At 35.8% G+C, this 18,337-nt stretch overlaps 1 protein-coding gene across 1 annotated transcript; it reads right to left on the bottom strand.

Moving 5' to 3' along the window:
* Positions 1-5,385: 5,385 nt before the first annotated feature.
* On the bottom strand, positions 5,386-7,704 carry Gm20738 (predicted gene, 20738). The gene is made up of 2 exons (NM_207162.2): positions 7,590-7,704; positions 5,386-6,479 (listed from the first exon to the last, which is right to left on the bottom strand). Exon 2 carries the CDS (start codon positions 6,195-6,197, stop codon positions 5,514-5,516), a length of 684 nt encoding a protein of 227 aa, NP_997045.1. The 5' UTR covers positions 6,198-6,479; positions 7,590-7,704; the 3' UTR covers positions 5,386-5,513.
* Positions 7,705-18,337: the final 10,633 nt, after the last annotated feature.

The following is an 18,337-nucleotide window of genomic DNA, read 5'->3' as shown; positions in this document are numbered from 1 at the left end:
ATTCAGGAAGCCACAGTCATCCTTCTGTCTCTGCCACTCCAATTCCTAAGCACTGGTGTTGTAGGTGAATGTTTGACCAAACACTTGGCTTTACCCCTGGGACATCTCCCCAGATTCTTCTTTATTTTAAATAACCTCTGGATTACTTTTGCCCTCAATGTAATGAAACTGCTGTATAAGAATTTGTTATTTAGAAGATGGACATATAAGTGGTCTGTGTGTGTTCAGTACAGACATGGTATATTAAGAACTACTTTCCTTAATTCCTTGAGAATTTCATACACTATATTTTGATGGAATTTACATTCCAATTCTTTTAGTAACTCCTCCCAGAACAAAACCTGGCCCACTCCCACCTAACTCCTCCTGCCAACTTCATATCTCGTCTTCTCCCCTTTGTTACAACCCATTCAAATCATTTGTGTTTCCCATAAACTCTTGGACATCTGGCTTCCAGTAGAGAATGAACAATCTATCACCTTCAAAGTCAATACCTTTGATGAAAACTGACTATTCATCCTTCATCAACTGTCTATACCTTATCAGATAGCGATAAGTGATAGTGAGCCTTCCTGTTCAGTGATGGAAGACAGAATGGCCTGATTTTGTGCAGAAAGACACAGTTTTTCTCTTACCTCTGTGCCTTACAAGATTTTCATTCTCTTCCTTGAGGATTTCTAAGATTCAGCTCCTCTACTTCTTGCCTCTTTCTGTGAGTATTTGTGAATATGCATGTGTGTCTATATTACAGATGTCTGAGTTTACATACAACTCAACTCAGAGTGGGATTTTGCAATTAACTGCTGGCACTATCTCACACTAGACTATATTCCTTAATGCAGACTTGGTGTGGGTAAGTATCAGAAAGGAACTGGAAATTGCTAGATATCTTCAGAGTTAGTTGTAGTATAGGTGAAGTTTAGACTTCTGACCTTACATTCTGGCTAGAACCTATGGGTTTAAGATGCATAGATAGGTGATCAATATCCTGAACTTGCATTGCATTTTTGTTCTTTTTGAACAAAACGGAGATATCTTTGAAGAGATAGATGGATCCTATCACTTTGTTTCAAATAAAGAATTCTGTGGTTAAATTGTTTTGAAATGTCAGTCATGGGTCTTTGATGAAGGCTTTGTTCCACAGTACAATGTTCATAGGTAGTACAATATGCTCTCTGAAAAGTGATTGGAACCTGAGGGCTTTAATCAATGAGTTAATCAATCAATAAATGTGCATGGAATGGGTAAAAAACTTGTAAATGAACGTGGTCATTTGGACATGTCTTCAAAGCTGTTTATTGTCTTTGTCCCTTCTTGTGTTAATGCTGACTAGCTGCCAATAAGTTGAACAATTTTGCTGCTTCATGCCCCTTTCATGTTCATGTGATCATGGATCCTTCTTTCATTTGTGATAGTAACATGTCAGGTTCAGAGGAAACATGGCTTAATTCTTTAATTTTTTTTTCTAGAAACGGCATGCTAAGTGTAGAACCAATGTTACCTAGTTGTTGTAGTTGGAATATTCAGCCACGGTATCTGTTGTCTTTGAGACTCAAGAAATTTGCTGCTACCCACACCACTGGTCTTTTTTCTGAATTCACTATTGTATTTTAGTAGATTTCAATATCATATGAAGTACCAGAAAAATGAGTGAAAAATGACAGTGGTGAGATGTGTTTAGAATTATTAAATTACACACTTAAAAATAAATAAATCAATGGATTTATATAGTACATAAATAAAACTCCAATAAAACTTCTGAAAAGGCTTAACTAAATGTGATGCTTCTCATGTGAGTTGTTATTTGTCATAGCACCTGTGATTTAGCTGTTAATAGTAGTGGGTTTTATTACTTATGAATCAGACACCAATACATCCATGAAGGGGTAACACTCCATTCCCTCAGGAGAAATAAAATAATTAAAAGTCATTGGATTAATTGATGAGAATTTTTTCTGGTTAAAGCTGACTTGGCAGGAAGTTGGACAGATTGGAGTGTCTCCCAGAAAGTGTAACACACATTAGAATGTAGGTGTTGTGAGGCTATAAGACATATTCACTACTTGTCACCTATTATTGAGTATTCTTGCTGTTGGAGGTACTTACCCTTCACTTCTGCCATGGAGGGAAGTGGGTCTATACCTAGTCAGAAGGAGGAGATTGGGATGAATAATGTTTGTGTGGGTTATGGAGCAGGATAAACCTTAATGTGCTGGGATTTTTTTTATCTCCAACTTGACAATCTAGCATCACCTTAGGAGAGAGAACAATTGAAGAATTGTCTCTATTCACTTGGTTTTTGGGTAAGTCTATGGGACATTTTCTTCCTTGATGGTCGATGTGTGAGGGTAGGCAACTGTGGGTAAGCTCATCAGTAGTCATTTATAAAAGGGAGGCTTTTACTCTGTATTTAAAATAAAATATTTGATCAAGCCACATGATTTTTGGTGGTTTGAATAAGAATATCCCCTATAGATTCATATATATGGATATTTAGTCACCAGGGATTGGCAGTGTGTTTAAGGATTAGAAGGAATGAGAGAAGATGTGGCTTCATTGGAGGAAGTGGTAGTGTCAATAAGGGTGGTCTTTGAGTTTTCAAGAAACCAATGTAATGGCAGAATATCTGTCTCTGTCTAAGGATCAATAGTTCTATTGCTCCAGTGCTGCGGTCACTAACTTGATGTTGGACTAAACTTCTGTAAGTGTATTCAAGCCCCCAGTTAATGCTTTGTTTCATAATAGTTGTTTTATCCATGATGTCTCTTCACAGCAATAGAACAATGACTAAGATAGGGTCAAGCAATAAGCACTCTTTCCTGGTAATGCTTCAAGTTCCTGTTTTGCCTTCCATGGTAATAGTCTGTAACATGTAAGCTAATAACCCTTATATTCCCAAGTTATGTTTGATGTTAGTATTCATCAGTGTGAGAAAGATGCAAACTAGAACAATTGCATGTCATTATATACATGAGAATATCTTACCTTTAAATTAAAATAAAACACCTACACATTATTTGTCCTTATAGGATAAGTGACAGTGGTACTATTAGATATTTTGTTTCTCTAAGAAATTGTCTTACTTAAAATTTCTATTGTTGTAAGGACATACCATGTCCAAAGAGCTATTTCCATAGCAAAAGTTTTATTCAGCTTATATTCCACATTGCTGTTCATCATCAAAGTAGTTGGGAAAGAAACTGAAACAACACAGGTTCTTGGATCCAGAAGCTCATGCATAGGCCATGGAGTGGTGATGCTTATTGACATGCTCCTTAAGTCTTGCTTCCATAAGGAGCACAAGACTACCACCACAAGGGTGTCACCACCCACAATGAACTGGGTCCTCTCCCACCAATTAAGAAAATTCCTTACAGCTTGATCTTAAAGAGGCATTTTCTCAACTGAGGCTCCTCCTCTTTCAAGAATCTAGATCTTGTCAAGTTTCTATGAAACCAGTATGGCACTCTGAATGTAGTTGGACTACGAGGAGGTGTGGCCTTATAGGTGTAGGTGTAGCCTCTTTGGAGGAAGCATATCACTGTGAGGCTTTAAAGCTCTGCTCAGTGTGGAAGACACCATCCCTGCATGCAGAAGACTCTAAGCTTCCTCTCCACCACCACATATTCCCAGCCACTTGCATGTTTACTTCCTTGATGATAGTGGACTGAACCTTTGAAACTGCAATGAAATGTTGAAAAGCCCTAATGAAATGTTTCTAATGAGTTGCCTTAGTCATAGTGATTTTTCACAGCATTGGAACCCTAATTAAGACATCCAGCTAGCACAAAAACTCTCTTAATTACCAAAATTAATCAACAATAGAGAGTATTTTCAAGTCATTTGGCATTTAAACTTATTCTAGAGAAAAAACACAAATGATTGAGTCCATGACAAGCCTGACTAAAAACAAAAAAAAAAAAACAAAAAAAAACAATACAAAAACAAAAACAAACAAAAAAAACCAAAGAAAACAAAAACAAAAACAAAACTACAACAACAATAAAAACAAACAAACAAAAGAAACACTCAGAGTGCATATGGGACCCAGTAAGACCCCCATGAAGCACAGGGGCTACTCAGGAGTAGTGACCAACTTATTGGGCAACCTCATAGAGTTTGAAACCCATGAGAACTGGCATAGAAAAGAGGTCAGCACATATGCATTGAGTACACCTTCACTGTTTTATGAGAATGAGGTCACACATAAATTTAAGACTGGAATTTCCAGGGAATAGACAGGCTGAAATGGTACATAGGTATGTTGGGAGTCAGATGTTTGGAGGAGAGCCAGGGGAACAGGCCATGGGGAACATTTTGATGGTCATCTGGGGCACTCCACAGAGACATCCAAAAGATCACAGGATTCATCCCAGGCAAAGAGTGCTCAGGGAAAGCACTCAGGATCCATGCCCCACCATATATTATCTCACCGTATACTCATTTTCTCTTTTAAATTACTATTTGACCTGATCGGCTGGCTATTTGTTAAGAAACCAAAGAACCTAATGTGGATATGTCCAATTTTAACTACTTGCAGAAAATTGCTATTCTTCCTGGGTCTCCTGCTTCACATTTTGAGAACTTCATCTTAGAATATTTTTGTTCCTCAGTGTCCTCTACTCCTTTGTGTGTCCTTTATTGTTTTTAAAGGTCACCATCAATTTAATCTTTCTTAACTTCTTCCTGGTCTCTTTTCTGCATGTTAATATTGGATTTCTTAAAAAGATATCTTAATGGGAATTGAGAGATGACCATGTTGTCAAGAGCACTTTTGTACCGCAAAAAAACTGGATTTGTTTTCTTGAATTCATATCCAATGGTTAACAATCAGCTTTAATGCCAGCTCCATGGGATCTGACAACTCATGTCTCTGTGGTCACCTATACTCTCAAGCTACTACCCACCCATATAAATAAAGATAATAAATCTTAAAATGAGAGACAAGTTTCATTTGGTTTCATTATTCAAATGAACCTGATTTTGTCTGATTTCTGAGTCTCTTTGGATCAGTTTTCTGGGTTGCACTTTGTGTAACAAGGTCACATTCCTTTTATCTATCACTCTTTCCCCCAACTTGTTGTTTCTCCCTCAGACTTAATTCCAGAGATTCTATCTATGTCCTGTCTTTCTCCCCTTCTTCCTAAAAATCCATCTATTGCTGCCATCCCTGCTCCTCTAAGTCATATCTCCAATTCCTTGCTCACTATGCAGACCACAGAATCTAAGTCCTGTCCATTTTAGCCTGTGTAATATTAGATGTATGCACTGTTCACAGCCTGAGTTGCAACTTTCATCTTGCTTTGATGTTCTTTCCACCATAGTCCATCTCTTCCAACAATGTGTTCACTAAAAGCATGCCATGTCACACGTATTAATTTTTAGAACAAAACAAATTTTATTGACAAAGATACTGAGGTTGTCAAAGACCCATAGGTACCCAACACAGGAAAATAAACATTTTTTTTCAATCCTATAAGTTTACATTTCTGTACTTTGTGATTTTTTTTAATTTAAGTGATATTTGACACCAGAATATAGACATAGATATGTAGGTCACCAAGAAATTTGATAAAGTACACAGTAGAATTGGCTAGAACTTTGTAAACAACCTTTCCGAACTTTTTGGATCCATCATCTCTGGTGTACTGCACCCAGGAACCTATTAAGAAGTCATTGTCATCACCTGATCTCGCCTCAGCCAGAGGGGTCTCTGGAATGATGTGGAGGTTACCTTCCTTGTAGTCATCCAGGAGCTGATAGACGTAGAGGACCGGATCCTTCTTGTAGGAAATGTAAAAATAGTCCTGTAAGAATGGCACCTGGGCTAGCACCATCCCACTCCAGTTGTCCTCAGAGCCATCTTTCCCCTCAAATTTGTGTTGTACCTCTCTGCAAACCAGGGCGCTGGCGAGGTGGACATCCCTCACCTGAAGAAAAACTACTTTGGGAGGCAAGACCTTAAGATTTAAAATCCTCTCATCGCTGTGGAGCTCCTGTCCGTAGACACTGTCAATTCCGTCATACTTCACCAAATAAAGAGAAGGGTTTGTTGGCAGTTGACCTAGAATGATGGCCTTCCAATGGGTGACAGGCTCATTACCTTGCTTCCACCCGTGAGAAATTCTGCAGCCAACAATATTCCCCAGGGCCTGGGAAGAAGGCTTCCTCCTACTCTTCTTCTTGAGTGATGTCATGCTCAGACTCTTCAGAGGTATTGTCTTCTACCTGGCTGTAGACCTGTTGTGCTAGATCACACTGTCTAAGTGGCTTCCATTCTCTTCAAATATCATACTTGCCCATTGCCTGGGACTGAAGATCTTGCCCGTTTACGCCAGACACAATGCTGTTGCCTCTGTCATATATATGAATTCCTTATGGGCAATGGTTATGGGTTGGGAGTGAATGCTGGACCAAGACTCTTCTCTACGAGAACTTCTGAGCATGTGAAGAAGACTATGCTAAACAGATTTGAGCTCCTAAAATTAATTTTATAAAAATAAGAAGTTAATAAGTCAGCCATGGTGGTACACGCATTTAATCCCAGAACTCAGAAGGCAAGGACAGGCAGATTTCTAAATTAGAGACCAGCCTGGTCTACAAAGTGAGTTCCACGGAAGCCAGTGCTATAGAGAGGAACCCTGTCTCAACAACAACAACAACAACAACAAGTAAAAGAAAACAGAAGAAAATCAAACGAAAAACAAACAAAAGAGAAATTCAAACAAAAAATAACAAAACAAACAATCAAATGGAGAAGTTAATAGGAAGTGGTGGTGACCCATAACTTTAATCATAGTACTCAAGAGGCAGAGTGAGGCAGACCTTAGTGAGATAAAGGCTAGTCTGGTCTACACAGTGAGTTTCCTGACAGCCAAATCTAAACATACAGAAACTCAAATAAAATTAACCAAGCAGGCAAACAAACAAACAAAGAAACAAAGAAACAAAAAAACAAGGAAATAAAAATAGTGTAATTAACAAGTAATTCTCTAGAGCTCAGAAGAATATACTCAGATCAACATTTATTTCTTCAGCCCTGAGTTAATTTGTCTCTGATGAGGATCATCTCCTTGAAATCTATGTCAATTTAGGTTGTGCTATGACTATTACACCCAATGATCAAGAAGAAGAGAAAAAAAAATAAAAGGGCCAGAAGGGTCACCATGACTCTCTTGTACGTGTAAGGTCTGAGCTAAGTGCCTGCATTCACAAATATCTTCCCAGGGACACAGCACACCACTGTTTTTCTTTATTGTTTCTCCTGACCCAGCTTCAGAATTATTTGATGAAGCCATTGCATCAGTGAACTCAAGAACAACTCAACAATTTGAGGCAATATCAGCCATTTAGAACTAATATCTTCTAACATGCACTTGGACAAAGAGGAGATTTGGCATTTTAGTGGAATTGTGATCTAGATATTGTTAGCAAGGATAATAAATTCAGGAGATAAACTAACCTAGACCATTCATCTCCCTAGCTAATAAACATGGAGAAAGTAAATTGTACAGTAACTCTCTGTAGGAGAGAAAATTTTTAGCTTTCTGTAGCTATGAGGGTCCTAATTACTTCATAAATATACTTACCCATAGAAAAATATCCTAGTTGTCAAGATTCTGTCTCCTGATACAGACCAGGCACCAAAAGCCTGTGGGAAAAAATGACCTGGCTTTGACACACCACTGTGAAGATAGTGAACTCACCTTCAATGGATTCTAGCGCCTCCAAGTGGAATAGATGCGCAACCTCCATCCAGTGCTCTGTGACATCACCCTAGTTCAGCTTACATCATAGAACCCCTCTCAGGCTGGTTCCTTCCCTAGTTACACTCAGAAACGTTCAGCATCTCGAATTTACCTTTTCATATGGCCTCCTAGAAATAATAAATAAATCCCAACTGAAAGGCCTGATGATCTGAGTAATATTCTGCCAAAGAATTTCACCCTTGCATTGTTTTTATTGTTTGGTTGTTGGATTTTTATTTATTTGTTTGGTTTGTGTTTTGTTTTGTTTCATTTTTGTTTTATTTTCGTTCTGAGAAAGTCTTCGGTTTCTGACTTGACAACATCCATGGTGGTTATTTTTCATGTTCCAACCTTTCCCTTGGTTATCTTTAAGCTGTGCTTCTTATCATAAATATTGCCAGACTCTTTGAGGCAGCACACTGGATAGCACACCAATTTTCACTTTATGAAAACCCACAGTTAGAGGAGGACTATTTTTATGCAAACAAACCTGGAATTTGACAGGGTTAAATGACATATATTGAAACCAATGGCAATCATGAATTATGGATTCTTTGGAAAGTAAGAGGAAAACATAGATCTTGGGCATGCTTACAAAGTTGTGATAAAATTAAAACAAACCTGATATCTCCCAGTCATATTTTAAAGGTTTTTAAAATTTACCAGCACTTCTGATTACAAGGAATTTCAGAGATTAAATGCAGTAAAACAGGATGAAATAGATGAGGTAATTTTAGTTTTGAAATATGTGTAGACAGAATACTGGACACAGGTATGTATAAAATTTACTTACAAATTAGAGGACACTTTAATTGTTCATGCCACATAGATCTTCAGTTCTTCAAAAAAAAATCGTTTTCAGTACATTCCATGGTCCCCACCACACCCTGTACATCATCTTCATAGAATATGACACTATCCATAGAGAGCTAGATCCTTCAACAACAGTCATAAAAAAAAATCATTCCTTAAGGTGTGGCCACAGGCCAATGTGATGGAGGATCTTTATCTGAGATTCTATCTTCCCAGGTTGATTTAAGTTCAAAAAAAAAAAATCTAAGAAGGACCACTACATATCCATATCATCAATATTGATTGCCTCACTGTATGAAACATACATGCTATGGAGTGATTTTAGATGTCAACTACTGGATGAATGCCTTAAAAAGGAGAGACAGAGAGAAAGAGAGAGAGAGAGAGAGAGAGAGAGAGAGAGAGAGAGAGAGAGAGAGAGAGAGAGAGAGAGAGAAATATATTTCTCATCTATGTGTATTAGTGCAGGGCTTTGTTTTCAAAAAAATGGATGGAACGTTAAAATACTATATATTAGGTTAGACAAGTAAAACTCAAAATGACAATTGTGAAAATATAAATTTAATAAGAGGCATTAAAAAATAGGAGGTATTTTGGAAGAGTAAGCGCAGCAGCAGGGGGAGATTTGATACCAATGGAGGATAGTGGGGAGGATGAAGATGGTAAAAGGACACTATAAACCTGTGCAAAGGGTCACAGAAAAGGCCTGCGACTTGTACACTTAAAAAACACTGGTATAAAATAACAGAGTCCAAATAATATTTTGATTAATTTGGGGATTTTAGCTTCAAGACACTATAAAATATATTTGTATTTTTCAACTCAAGTGTGGTTCTTGCTATGTTGTACATGATATGGGTGACAGGATATGGTAAGGTGCTTCAATGTTTGTGTATCATTTATCATCAAATGCACATGTCACTCAGTGAGCTGCAAGGCTATCACAGGGAAGGAGGTATCTAAAGATATTAAGTGTACATGACGTAGGGAGAATAATGCCCCCACACTACTATAGATGTTGAAATAATCACATGTGTTTCCCAAGAATAATTTTCTGAAGATTAATCCCCAGGTGTGAATATATTTGGAAGAAATTGAATGGGTCAGGAGGGATATGACTTACATATAAAAATAATTTAATAATGCTGTTATAGAAAAGTTTTAATTATGAAAGGGAGTTTGGCTCTCTCTTTTCTCTTTCTAGCCCATTGGTTCCCTCTGTGATGACATCATCTCACAAGAATTCACTCATTTGCTGATGGTGTGTTCATCATTGAATATACAGACTCCTGAAAAGAGTCATACAAAATATGCTTCATTATATACTAGACAATTAGTGTCATTTTGTTTGGCAATACAACATGTATGATTATGCCTCAGAATCATGAGCAACTGGGCCATATGGGAAATATAATTAGTATATTTCTGCTGACTGAAGATCAGATGTGTTGAGTGTTATCATGTGTGCTGTTCATGAGAGGAAGCTGCATAGATGGTGAGTATAGATCAGAGAGGAACATCCAAGGAGGACACTATGTAAGGAACCCTAGGAAGAGCACCATCACTGCTTTTAGCTAGTACACATATTTTTAGAATCCCCACTTTCTAGGGTGGAAAAGAAAACTGTATTACTCTAATTTACTAAGTATGGTCATTTGATACATCAGTGATCATCATCAATGTGAACAGGTGTTGACAGAAGTTTGGGGACTCAGAAGAAGCCTGTTCTAGGAAAACCCATTGCCTTCAAAGAACGGAGATTTCTGACCAGCAACACTGGATAAACAGTCTACATTGGCAGCAGTAGCCCCATTGTGTCCAAATTAGTGGTTTTCAATCCACTAATCCATCCATAAGCAGCCTCCAAACACTGACACCATTGTATACACTGGCAAGATTTTGCTGGAAGGACCCAGATTTAGCTGTCTCTTGTGAGGCTTTGCCATGGCCTAGCAAACACAGAAGTGGATGCTCACAGTCATCTATTGGATGAATCACAGGGACCGAAATGGAGGAGGTAGAGAAGGTACCCAAGGAGCTAAAGGGGTCTGCAATCCCATAAGTGGAACAACAATATGAACTAAAGAAACCCCCCAGAGCTCATTTTTCTAGCAGCATATCAGAGCTCATGTTTCTAGCTGCAGTTGTATAAGAAGATGGACTAGTTGGTTATCATTGGAAAGAGAGCCCCATCAGTCTTGCAAACTTTATATGCCTTAATTCAGGGGTATGCCAGGGACAAGATGTGGTGGTGGTGGTGGGGGTGTGGTTGAGGTGGGTATGTGGGGACTTTTGAGATAGTATTGGAAATGTAAATGAAAAAATACCTAATTTTTTAAAAAATGAGGAAACCATTGTCAGAATCACCAGCAAGAATTTTAAATAACTGCCCTAAAATCTGGATTTAGGATTCCTTGAGAATCTTCCAAAACAAAAGGAAATGCAGAATCTTGGTGCTGTAATTGGAGAAGCAAGAGAAAAGCAAACAAGAATTCATCACAGAAAAAAAGACAGAAGAAGTAAGAATTAAAGACATATTTGGGCAAGATGAATAGTGAAGTAGAGATTAGAGCAAGCAGAAAGGACTGAGGAGATAGCTCACTGCTTAGGCCCACTGATTGCTTTTGCACAGGACCAGGGTTCAATTTCTAACACCCACATGGTTGTTCACAACCACCTGCAATTCTAGTTCTAGACGATCTGATGACCTCTTTGGACAACACACACACACACAGACACACACACACGCACACACACACACACACACACACACACACACACACACACACATATACTCACCCACAGAGAAAAAAATATTTTAGAAAACAATTATACAAACAAAAAGGAGTCAAGTATAGTTTTATTCCCCTTTAATACCAGCACTCAGAAGCAGGCTAAAATATGTAAGTTGAATGACTGCCTAGCTGATAGGTGTGTTTTCAGAATTTTCTTTTTCTTTTTCTTTTCTTTTTCTTTTCTTTTCTTTTCTTTTCTTTTCTTTTTTTTTTTTTTTTTTTTTTTTTTTTTTGATTTTAGGACTATTTCAGTATTTGTTTAAAGATTCTAGATTTTTTTTTCTATTTACTTCTTCTAATGTTTTAGGCTTTTTTTTCGGGCTTTTTAGTATTTTACAGTTTTCGGGTTTTTTTTTTTTGGGGGGGGTGCAGGAGGGTAAAGCCCTTTGGGTTATTTAGAGTTTTAGGGTTTTAATGGTTTTAAATTTGGGAGGTTGTTTTGTCCTTACAAGTTGTTTGTTTGTTTGTTTGTTTGTTTGTTTGTTTGTTTTTGGTAGGGTTGAGGTTTGTTTGTTTATTTATGTATTTATTTATGTGTTTATTTATGTATTTATTTATTTATTTTAGATCTTGATTTCTCCTAGAAATTTAAAGTATTTCAGGGTTTTAGGGCTTTTTAGGGTTTATGAATAATTTTAGGATAATTGTAGTTTTTTGTGTGTTTTTGATCTTCTTGTTGTTTTGTTTTGTTTTGTTTTTGTTTCTTTTTATACTTTTAGTGTTTTATAGGGTTTTAGAATTTTGTAAAGGTTTTTTGTTTTCTTGTGTGTGTGTTTGCTTTTTTTTATGGGTTTAGGATTATTTTTGTATCTTAGGAATTTAGTTAATGTTTCAGGGTTTTGTAAGCCTTTTGGGGGGGTAGGGTTGTTTTTATAGTCTCAGGATTTTAGTTAGGGTTTCAGGGTTTTTTTTTTTAGGTGTTTTGTTGTTGTTGTTTTTTGTTTGTTTATTTGTTTGTTTTTGTTGTTTTGCTTTTTTAAGCGGGTTTTCAAGTTTTTTTTTTTTTTTTGAGTTTCAGAGTTTTGATGTGTTTTTAGAACTTTTTAAAAAAACTTTTTTTAGGGTTTTACAGTTCTTTTGGGTCTTTTTACTGTTGTTGAGATTGTTTTAGAATTTTAGGGTTTTTCTTTATTTTTTAGTTTTGTTTTGTTTTTTAATTTAATTAAGGAATTTTTAAAATTTGTTTTAAGCATTTTTTTTAATAAGGTTTGTAAAATGATTTTCTTTTCCAGTGTTTTTGGCGATTTTTTAAGGCAGAAGAATTTGTAGTTGTTGGGGTGGTGGTTTTGTATCTTTTCATTATCTTTTTTTTTTTTAATTTTTTTTTTATTGTCTCATTAGGGATCTAGACTTGTAGAGTTTTGGATTTTTTTTAGGGTTTTATAATTTTTTTAGGGTCTCTTTAGAGTTCTTGTGTTTTCTTATTTATAGAATTGTAGGGTATTAAAAATGTTTATTAAGATTAAAAAATAGCTTTTTTCGGTCATTTAGTGTTTGTTTAATAATTTTAGCGTTTTTAAGGTTTCAGGTTTTGCTTTATTGTTTTAGGGTTTTTTTTTTACGTTTTTTTAAATGATTTTAGGGTTGTTCTCAGTGTATTTGGCGAGATTTTTTTTTTTTAAGGCTTAGTGTGGTTATTGTTCTTTCCTTGTTTGTTTGTTTGTTTGTGGTAATGATTTTTTGTTTTTTTGGGTCTTTGTAGATATCTAGATTTTTTTTTGTTTGTTTGTTTGTTTGTTTTTTTAGGGTTTTAGGTTCTTTTAGTTTTATTTTTTCAAAAAAAATATGTTTTTTTTATTGTTTGTTTGTTTGTTTGTTTTTAGGGTTTTTGTTGTTTATTTAAAGCTTCAAGTTTATTTTCTTTTCTCTTCTTTTTTCTTTTTTTTATTTTTTAGAGTTTTTAGGGTCTTTAAGGTTCTATCTCTAAGAACATAGAAACTGAACCTATTGCTTTTAGATTATTTATAAAATGTATTCCATTCTGAAAACAAGAAACACTATAAAGTCATGTTTGTTCATTTGCGTGTATGTCCCCAGGAGCTATAGATTATGTGTGCCTAATGCAGAGCTCTACAATATGTCCTGATCATACAGATTTAATTGTCACATCATGAAAGTTCAAGAACTATAATATAAAGTTATATCTATGTATCCTAGTTCATTCATCCTTCAAACAAATATAGTAGAAATGTCACAGAGGGCAGAATTTATTGATCATGATTTCGAAAAAGGACCTCAAAAGTCATTAAATCAAGTATCTTATACTAGCCAAACTCTACCCATCTATCCAGTTCACTCCTGTAAGAATAATTGCACCTGGGTTTTGGTTAATTCTTATTAAATTCTCCAGTTAAAAAAGGTCTTTATTAGCCCCCTTCCAGCTTAGTGAAAAACTCCATTCACTCTCCTTCTGAAAGCAAAAGCATTTTTCTTTCACAGACTATGTTAATTTTACAACATTTGCCCCTGGATGGTTTCCATTTCCACAGTTTTGTTTGCCATGACTCAATATTTCATCTCTATTCAGACAACTCCTCTCATATATCACAGGTTAATACACAATGCTCATTTGTGAGTCATGCCAAGAAAGCGGAATGAACTTGTGGGATACAGAAGAGGGAAAGACACAAGAGCAACAGAAGTATCATTAAGCTGGATACTACTCTAGAATACTGCATGCTATTCATGTATCCTGGGGATCCAGAAATTCATCTAGACTGGACCCTAGTTATCCATTGGAAGGATGTAGTCTGAAGCTTAGCCTATTAACTGGCAGCTCCCATAGCTTTGAACCGATCCAATGATTTTTATCTTCCACACACCAACCAGTAGTTTCCAAGCTACATTCCCTCTCACAGGCAAAAGCCCGGAAAAAGAATAGAAAGCACTGTACTGTGTGCTAGGGTAGTGCTCATAGAAGGTATTGGCAATCTGCACTGAATCTATTAGCACAACTGCAAAGGTATGTGGCACAGGCAATCCAAGGATCACCATGCTTCCCATTTTATCTCTCCAGTCTATATATCCACTCCCAACTCTACACACTATGCTCCTAATCCTAGGGACCATTTAGAGGTCTCATAAATACCACCATTTATAACCCCAGAAGATGAGAGATGTTTGAAGCACATCGATAGATTTTAAGTCTGACAATTGTTGATGTCATCAAAACAATTTTCTGAGCTGTGTTGTGCTTTTGTCAAACGATGGGGCTAGAATGGCCCTGCCAAGATCTAAAGCAGAAATAATAGTTTTTTATTTGTTTGTTTGTTTGTTTTTCTATTATTATTTGGAACATGTCATCATCAATTGAACTTCCTCAGTCTAAAAAACAGGTGATACTTACAGTTATTTGCTGCCATCTCTAAAGTCTGGGCAAGGCAACTCCTGTGATTCTCCAAGCCTTGCTTCTTACCAGTTCTGGGCTATATGCTGTCAGGATAATGTTCTAAACAGGGAACTCTATGGATATCCAGATTTCAATAGTTTTCCCTTCAAAAATATAGTAAAAAAATTGCAATTGTACATTTATTTTAGTATTTCTGGTCAACATTTTCCTACTGAAGTGACAGAAATATTTACTTTTTTATATCTTTATACTAACATTAGATTTCTATTTGATTTGTAGGGGACAGGTTTATTTGAGACAGTCCTACATTACTCATGCTGACCTCAAACTCGCTATGTAGCTATGGACAGTCAAAGGCCTTGATCCTCCTTCATTCAACTGCCAAGTGCTGGGATTACAGATTACAGTACCATAGCTATTAAAAGATTTTCTATGACTGATAAAAGAGGTGAGGATTTGACTTTAGGATTTGGGTATTTTTCTAATTGTAGTCATAGTTTACATTGAATAGAATCATTATGTGAAAGGTAACAGAGATTCTGGTCTTTCAGATTTCTACTCATTAGTAGATCAGTTAATACATTTAAATATCTGCTAAAAATGTCATGGCATAAGTGGGAACATTAGTTTAAGATCTTGCCTAGGGAGGTTTCTGATTTAAAAGATTCAATAAATAGGAGTAGATTTATGAGTTTAACATGAATGAGCATGTCTTATCTAATTTGCCAATGTTATACATAATAATACAAAACATAAATTTTAAGTTTTTAGAATTATTTTCCTAAAAGCATATATATTTATGACCAAATGAGCTAGAATTACTCATAACAAATATTTATTATTATAAAAAGCCTAAATTTTTGTTGAAAGAAAATGAAACTTATTCTGTTGAATTTATTATAGTCTTTTATTTTGATAAGTATTTCTGAGGTTTTTAAAGCTCTAAAGACAAACTATTCAGTGTATTTTTTTATGATAATTTCCAAGTATGTTAGTATACTGAGACTAGGCTGCTAAGCCCAATGCCCACACTATAAAGAGGTTCTAGCTTTTGGTCTGTAAATGACTAAAGTGTTTTTTGCCATGCTATGAAAGGTTTAAAAATTGCCTTCATTTGGAGTATTTATTTATTTATTATCTGTAGTAGCTATCTGTTTCCTGAACTGACTCCCTCCACGTTGTTCGCAGGCAGGAAATGATCTGTTCATTTCAAATTGAATACCCCCCAAACAATTAACCAACCAAATTAAAAAAAATGGTTAATATGGTAATTGCCTCAAATCTTACATGGAAACCATTTGATGACTACAGTGATTGTTACATTAATGGGGAGATGATCTAAAATAGTTTATTATTTTACATTTATGAATTGTTGATCTTAGAGCATGAACCATGGGATATGTGTTTAGGACATTTCCCTCTCTGTGTCAATGAGTTTATCTTCTATTAGATTCAGTGTATCATATTTTATGTTGATAATCGTGTTCAATTTGAAACTGAGCTTTGTGCAAGGTGATAAGTATGGATTTATTTTTATTTTTCAACATACAGACTGCAAATTAGAACATCACCATTTATTGAAAATCCTTTCTTTTTTCCATCGTTTTTTTTTTTTTTTTTTTTTTGGTTCTTTGTCAAAAATCTAGGGTCCATAATTATTTGGTTTTCTTTCTGGATCTTCAGTTCTAGTCCACTGATTCATCTGTCAGTCTCTGTATCAATACCATGTAGTTTTTTTTTTAATCACTTCTTCTCTATAGTAGAGTTTGAGGTCCAGGATTGCTCTGAGCCAGGATAGCAGTGGAGTCACAGAGTAGGACCCTGGCAATGCCTTTAAAATCTAAGTGTCCCAGGGCTTTCTAGCTCTCTCATTGTACTGAAATGCTGATGATAACTTCTAAAAAGTACTTGGTTTTTCTGAGGGTAGGCTGGCTTAGGTGATTAACACCTGTAGCCTAAGAGGAGGATTAAGCAATGCAGCCTTTTTTCTAGCTCAGCAGGAATTGCTGGGCTCTAATTTTGAGGCTACTAACCAGATGTCACTGGAAGAGAAGGAATTTAGAGAAGTGATTATAGAAGTTATTACTAAGTTATAAAAAATTTCCTATGAAAGTTATATAAGGGGAAAAGCAGAAAGATCCTAAGTGGGGAAAGGGAAAAATTCTTCTAAGTGGGCAAAAGGAAAAAAAAATAGTCTAAGTGGAGATAGGCAAAAAAAAAATCTTTTCTCTAGATGTTCCTCGTCTCTTTGTCCTCAGCACTTATACATATTTCAGAATACATGACCACATGCTACAAAGTTCAACAACTGTCTCAGATCAACAGGTTCACTGAAGGTATCAAACCATAACAAGATGTTAGTGAAGTTTTGTGTAGGTAAACCCAATCAATATTTTATCTTTTACCCTAGAACCTATAATAAATCATTAGTTCCCTTCTGATGAGCTTTGGTTAATTGTTATACAACCTCTTGTAATGTGCTCTGAGTAGGAGAAAGCCTAGTTACTATCAAAGAGCAATTAGTCAGAGACATTTGGAAAACTGGAAGTTCTCATTGCAGTTTTGACTCTCAGTAAAGAACCTAATAGCCCTTTTAGTTTGGGGAGAATTTTATTGAGTATTTTTGCATTGATATACATAAGAGAAGTTGGTCTGAAGTTGCCTTAATGTGGAATCAATTCACCAATAAAAACAAATAGACAAACAGACTGGCTATATAAACAATACACAACATTTTGCTGCATAAAAGAAACACACCTCAGGTAAAAAACCAGATTCTACCTCATAGTAAAAGGCTGGAAAACAATTTTCCAAGCAAATGGTCTGAAGAAATAAGATGGAGTAGCCATTCTAATATAGAATAAAATCAATTTCCAACCCAAAGATATCAAAAAAGACAAGAGGGACAATTAATGCTCATGAAAGGTAAAATCTTCCAAGATGAACCCTCTATTCTGAATATCTATGCTCCAAATGCAAAGGCATCCACATTCATTAAAGAAACATTAGTAAAGCTCAAATCACTCATTGCACTGCACACCATAATAGTGGGAGACTTCAATAACCCACTCTTATCAATAGAAAGATCCTGGAAATAGACTCTAAACAGAGATACATTGAAGATAATAGAAGTTATGAAACAAATGGATTTAATAGATATCTACAGAACATTTACCCTAAAACAAAAGGATATAACTTCTTCTCAAAACACCATGGTATCTTCTCCACAATAGAACATATAATCAGTCACAAAACAGGACTCAAAAAAATATTGAAAGTATCCCATACACCCTATCACATCACCATGGAAGAAGGCTGATCTTCAATAACAACATAAATAATAGAAAGCCAACATTCACGTGAAAACTGAACAACACTCTACTCAATGATAACTTGGTCAAGGAAGAAATAAAGAAGAACTTAAACACTTTTTAGAGTTTAATGAAAATGAAGGGACAATATACACAAACTTATGGGACACAATGAATGTAGTCCAACAAAGAAAACCAACAGCTCTGAATGCCACCACAAAAAAAAACCAGACAGAGCACACACTAAGAGCTTGACAGCACACCTAAAAGCTCTAGAACAAAAGGAGGCAAATTTACAAGGGGGAGTAGATAGCAGAAAAT

This window comes from Mus musculus, chromosome Y, assembly GCF_000001635.26.
Source record: "Mus musculus strain C57BL/6J chromosome Y, GRCm38.p6 C57BL/6J".
In the NCBI taxonomy this organism is placed as follows: domain Eukaryota; kingdom Metazoa; phylum Chordata; class Mammalia; order Rodentia; family Muridae; genus Mus; species Mus musculus.
The sequence above is the reverse complement of the archived record's forward strand: the minus strand, read 5'-3'. Positions and strand labels throughout refer to the sequence as shown.

Coding starts and splice junctions, on each gene's coding strand:
- Gm20738 (NM_207162.2), bottom strand. CDS start 6,197: ATGACATCACTCAAGAAGAAGAGTAGGAGGAAGCCTTCTTCCCAGGCC.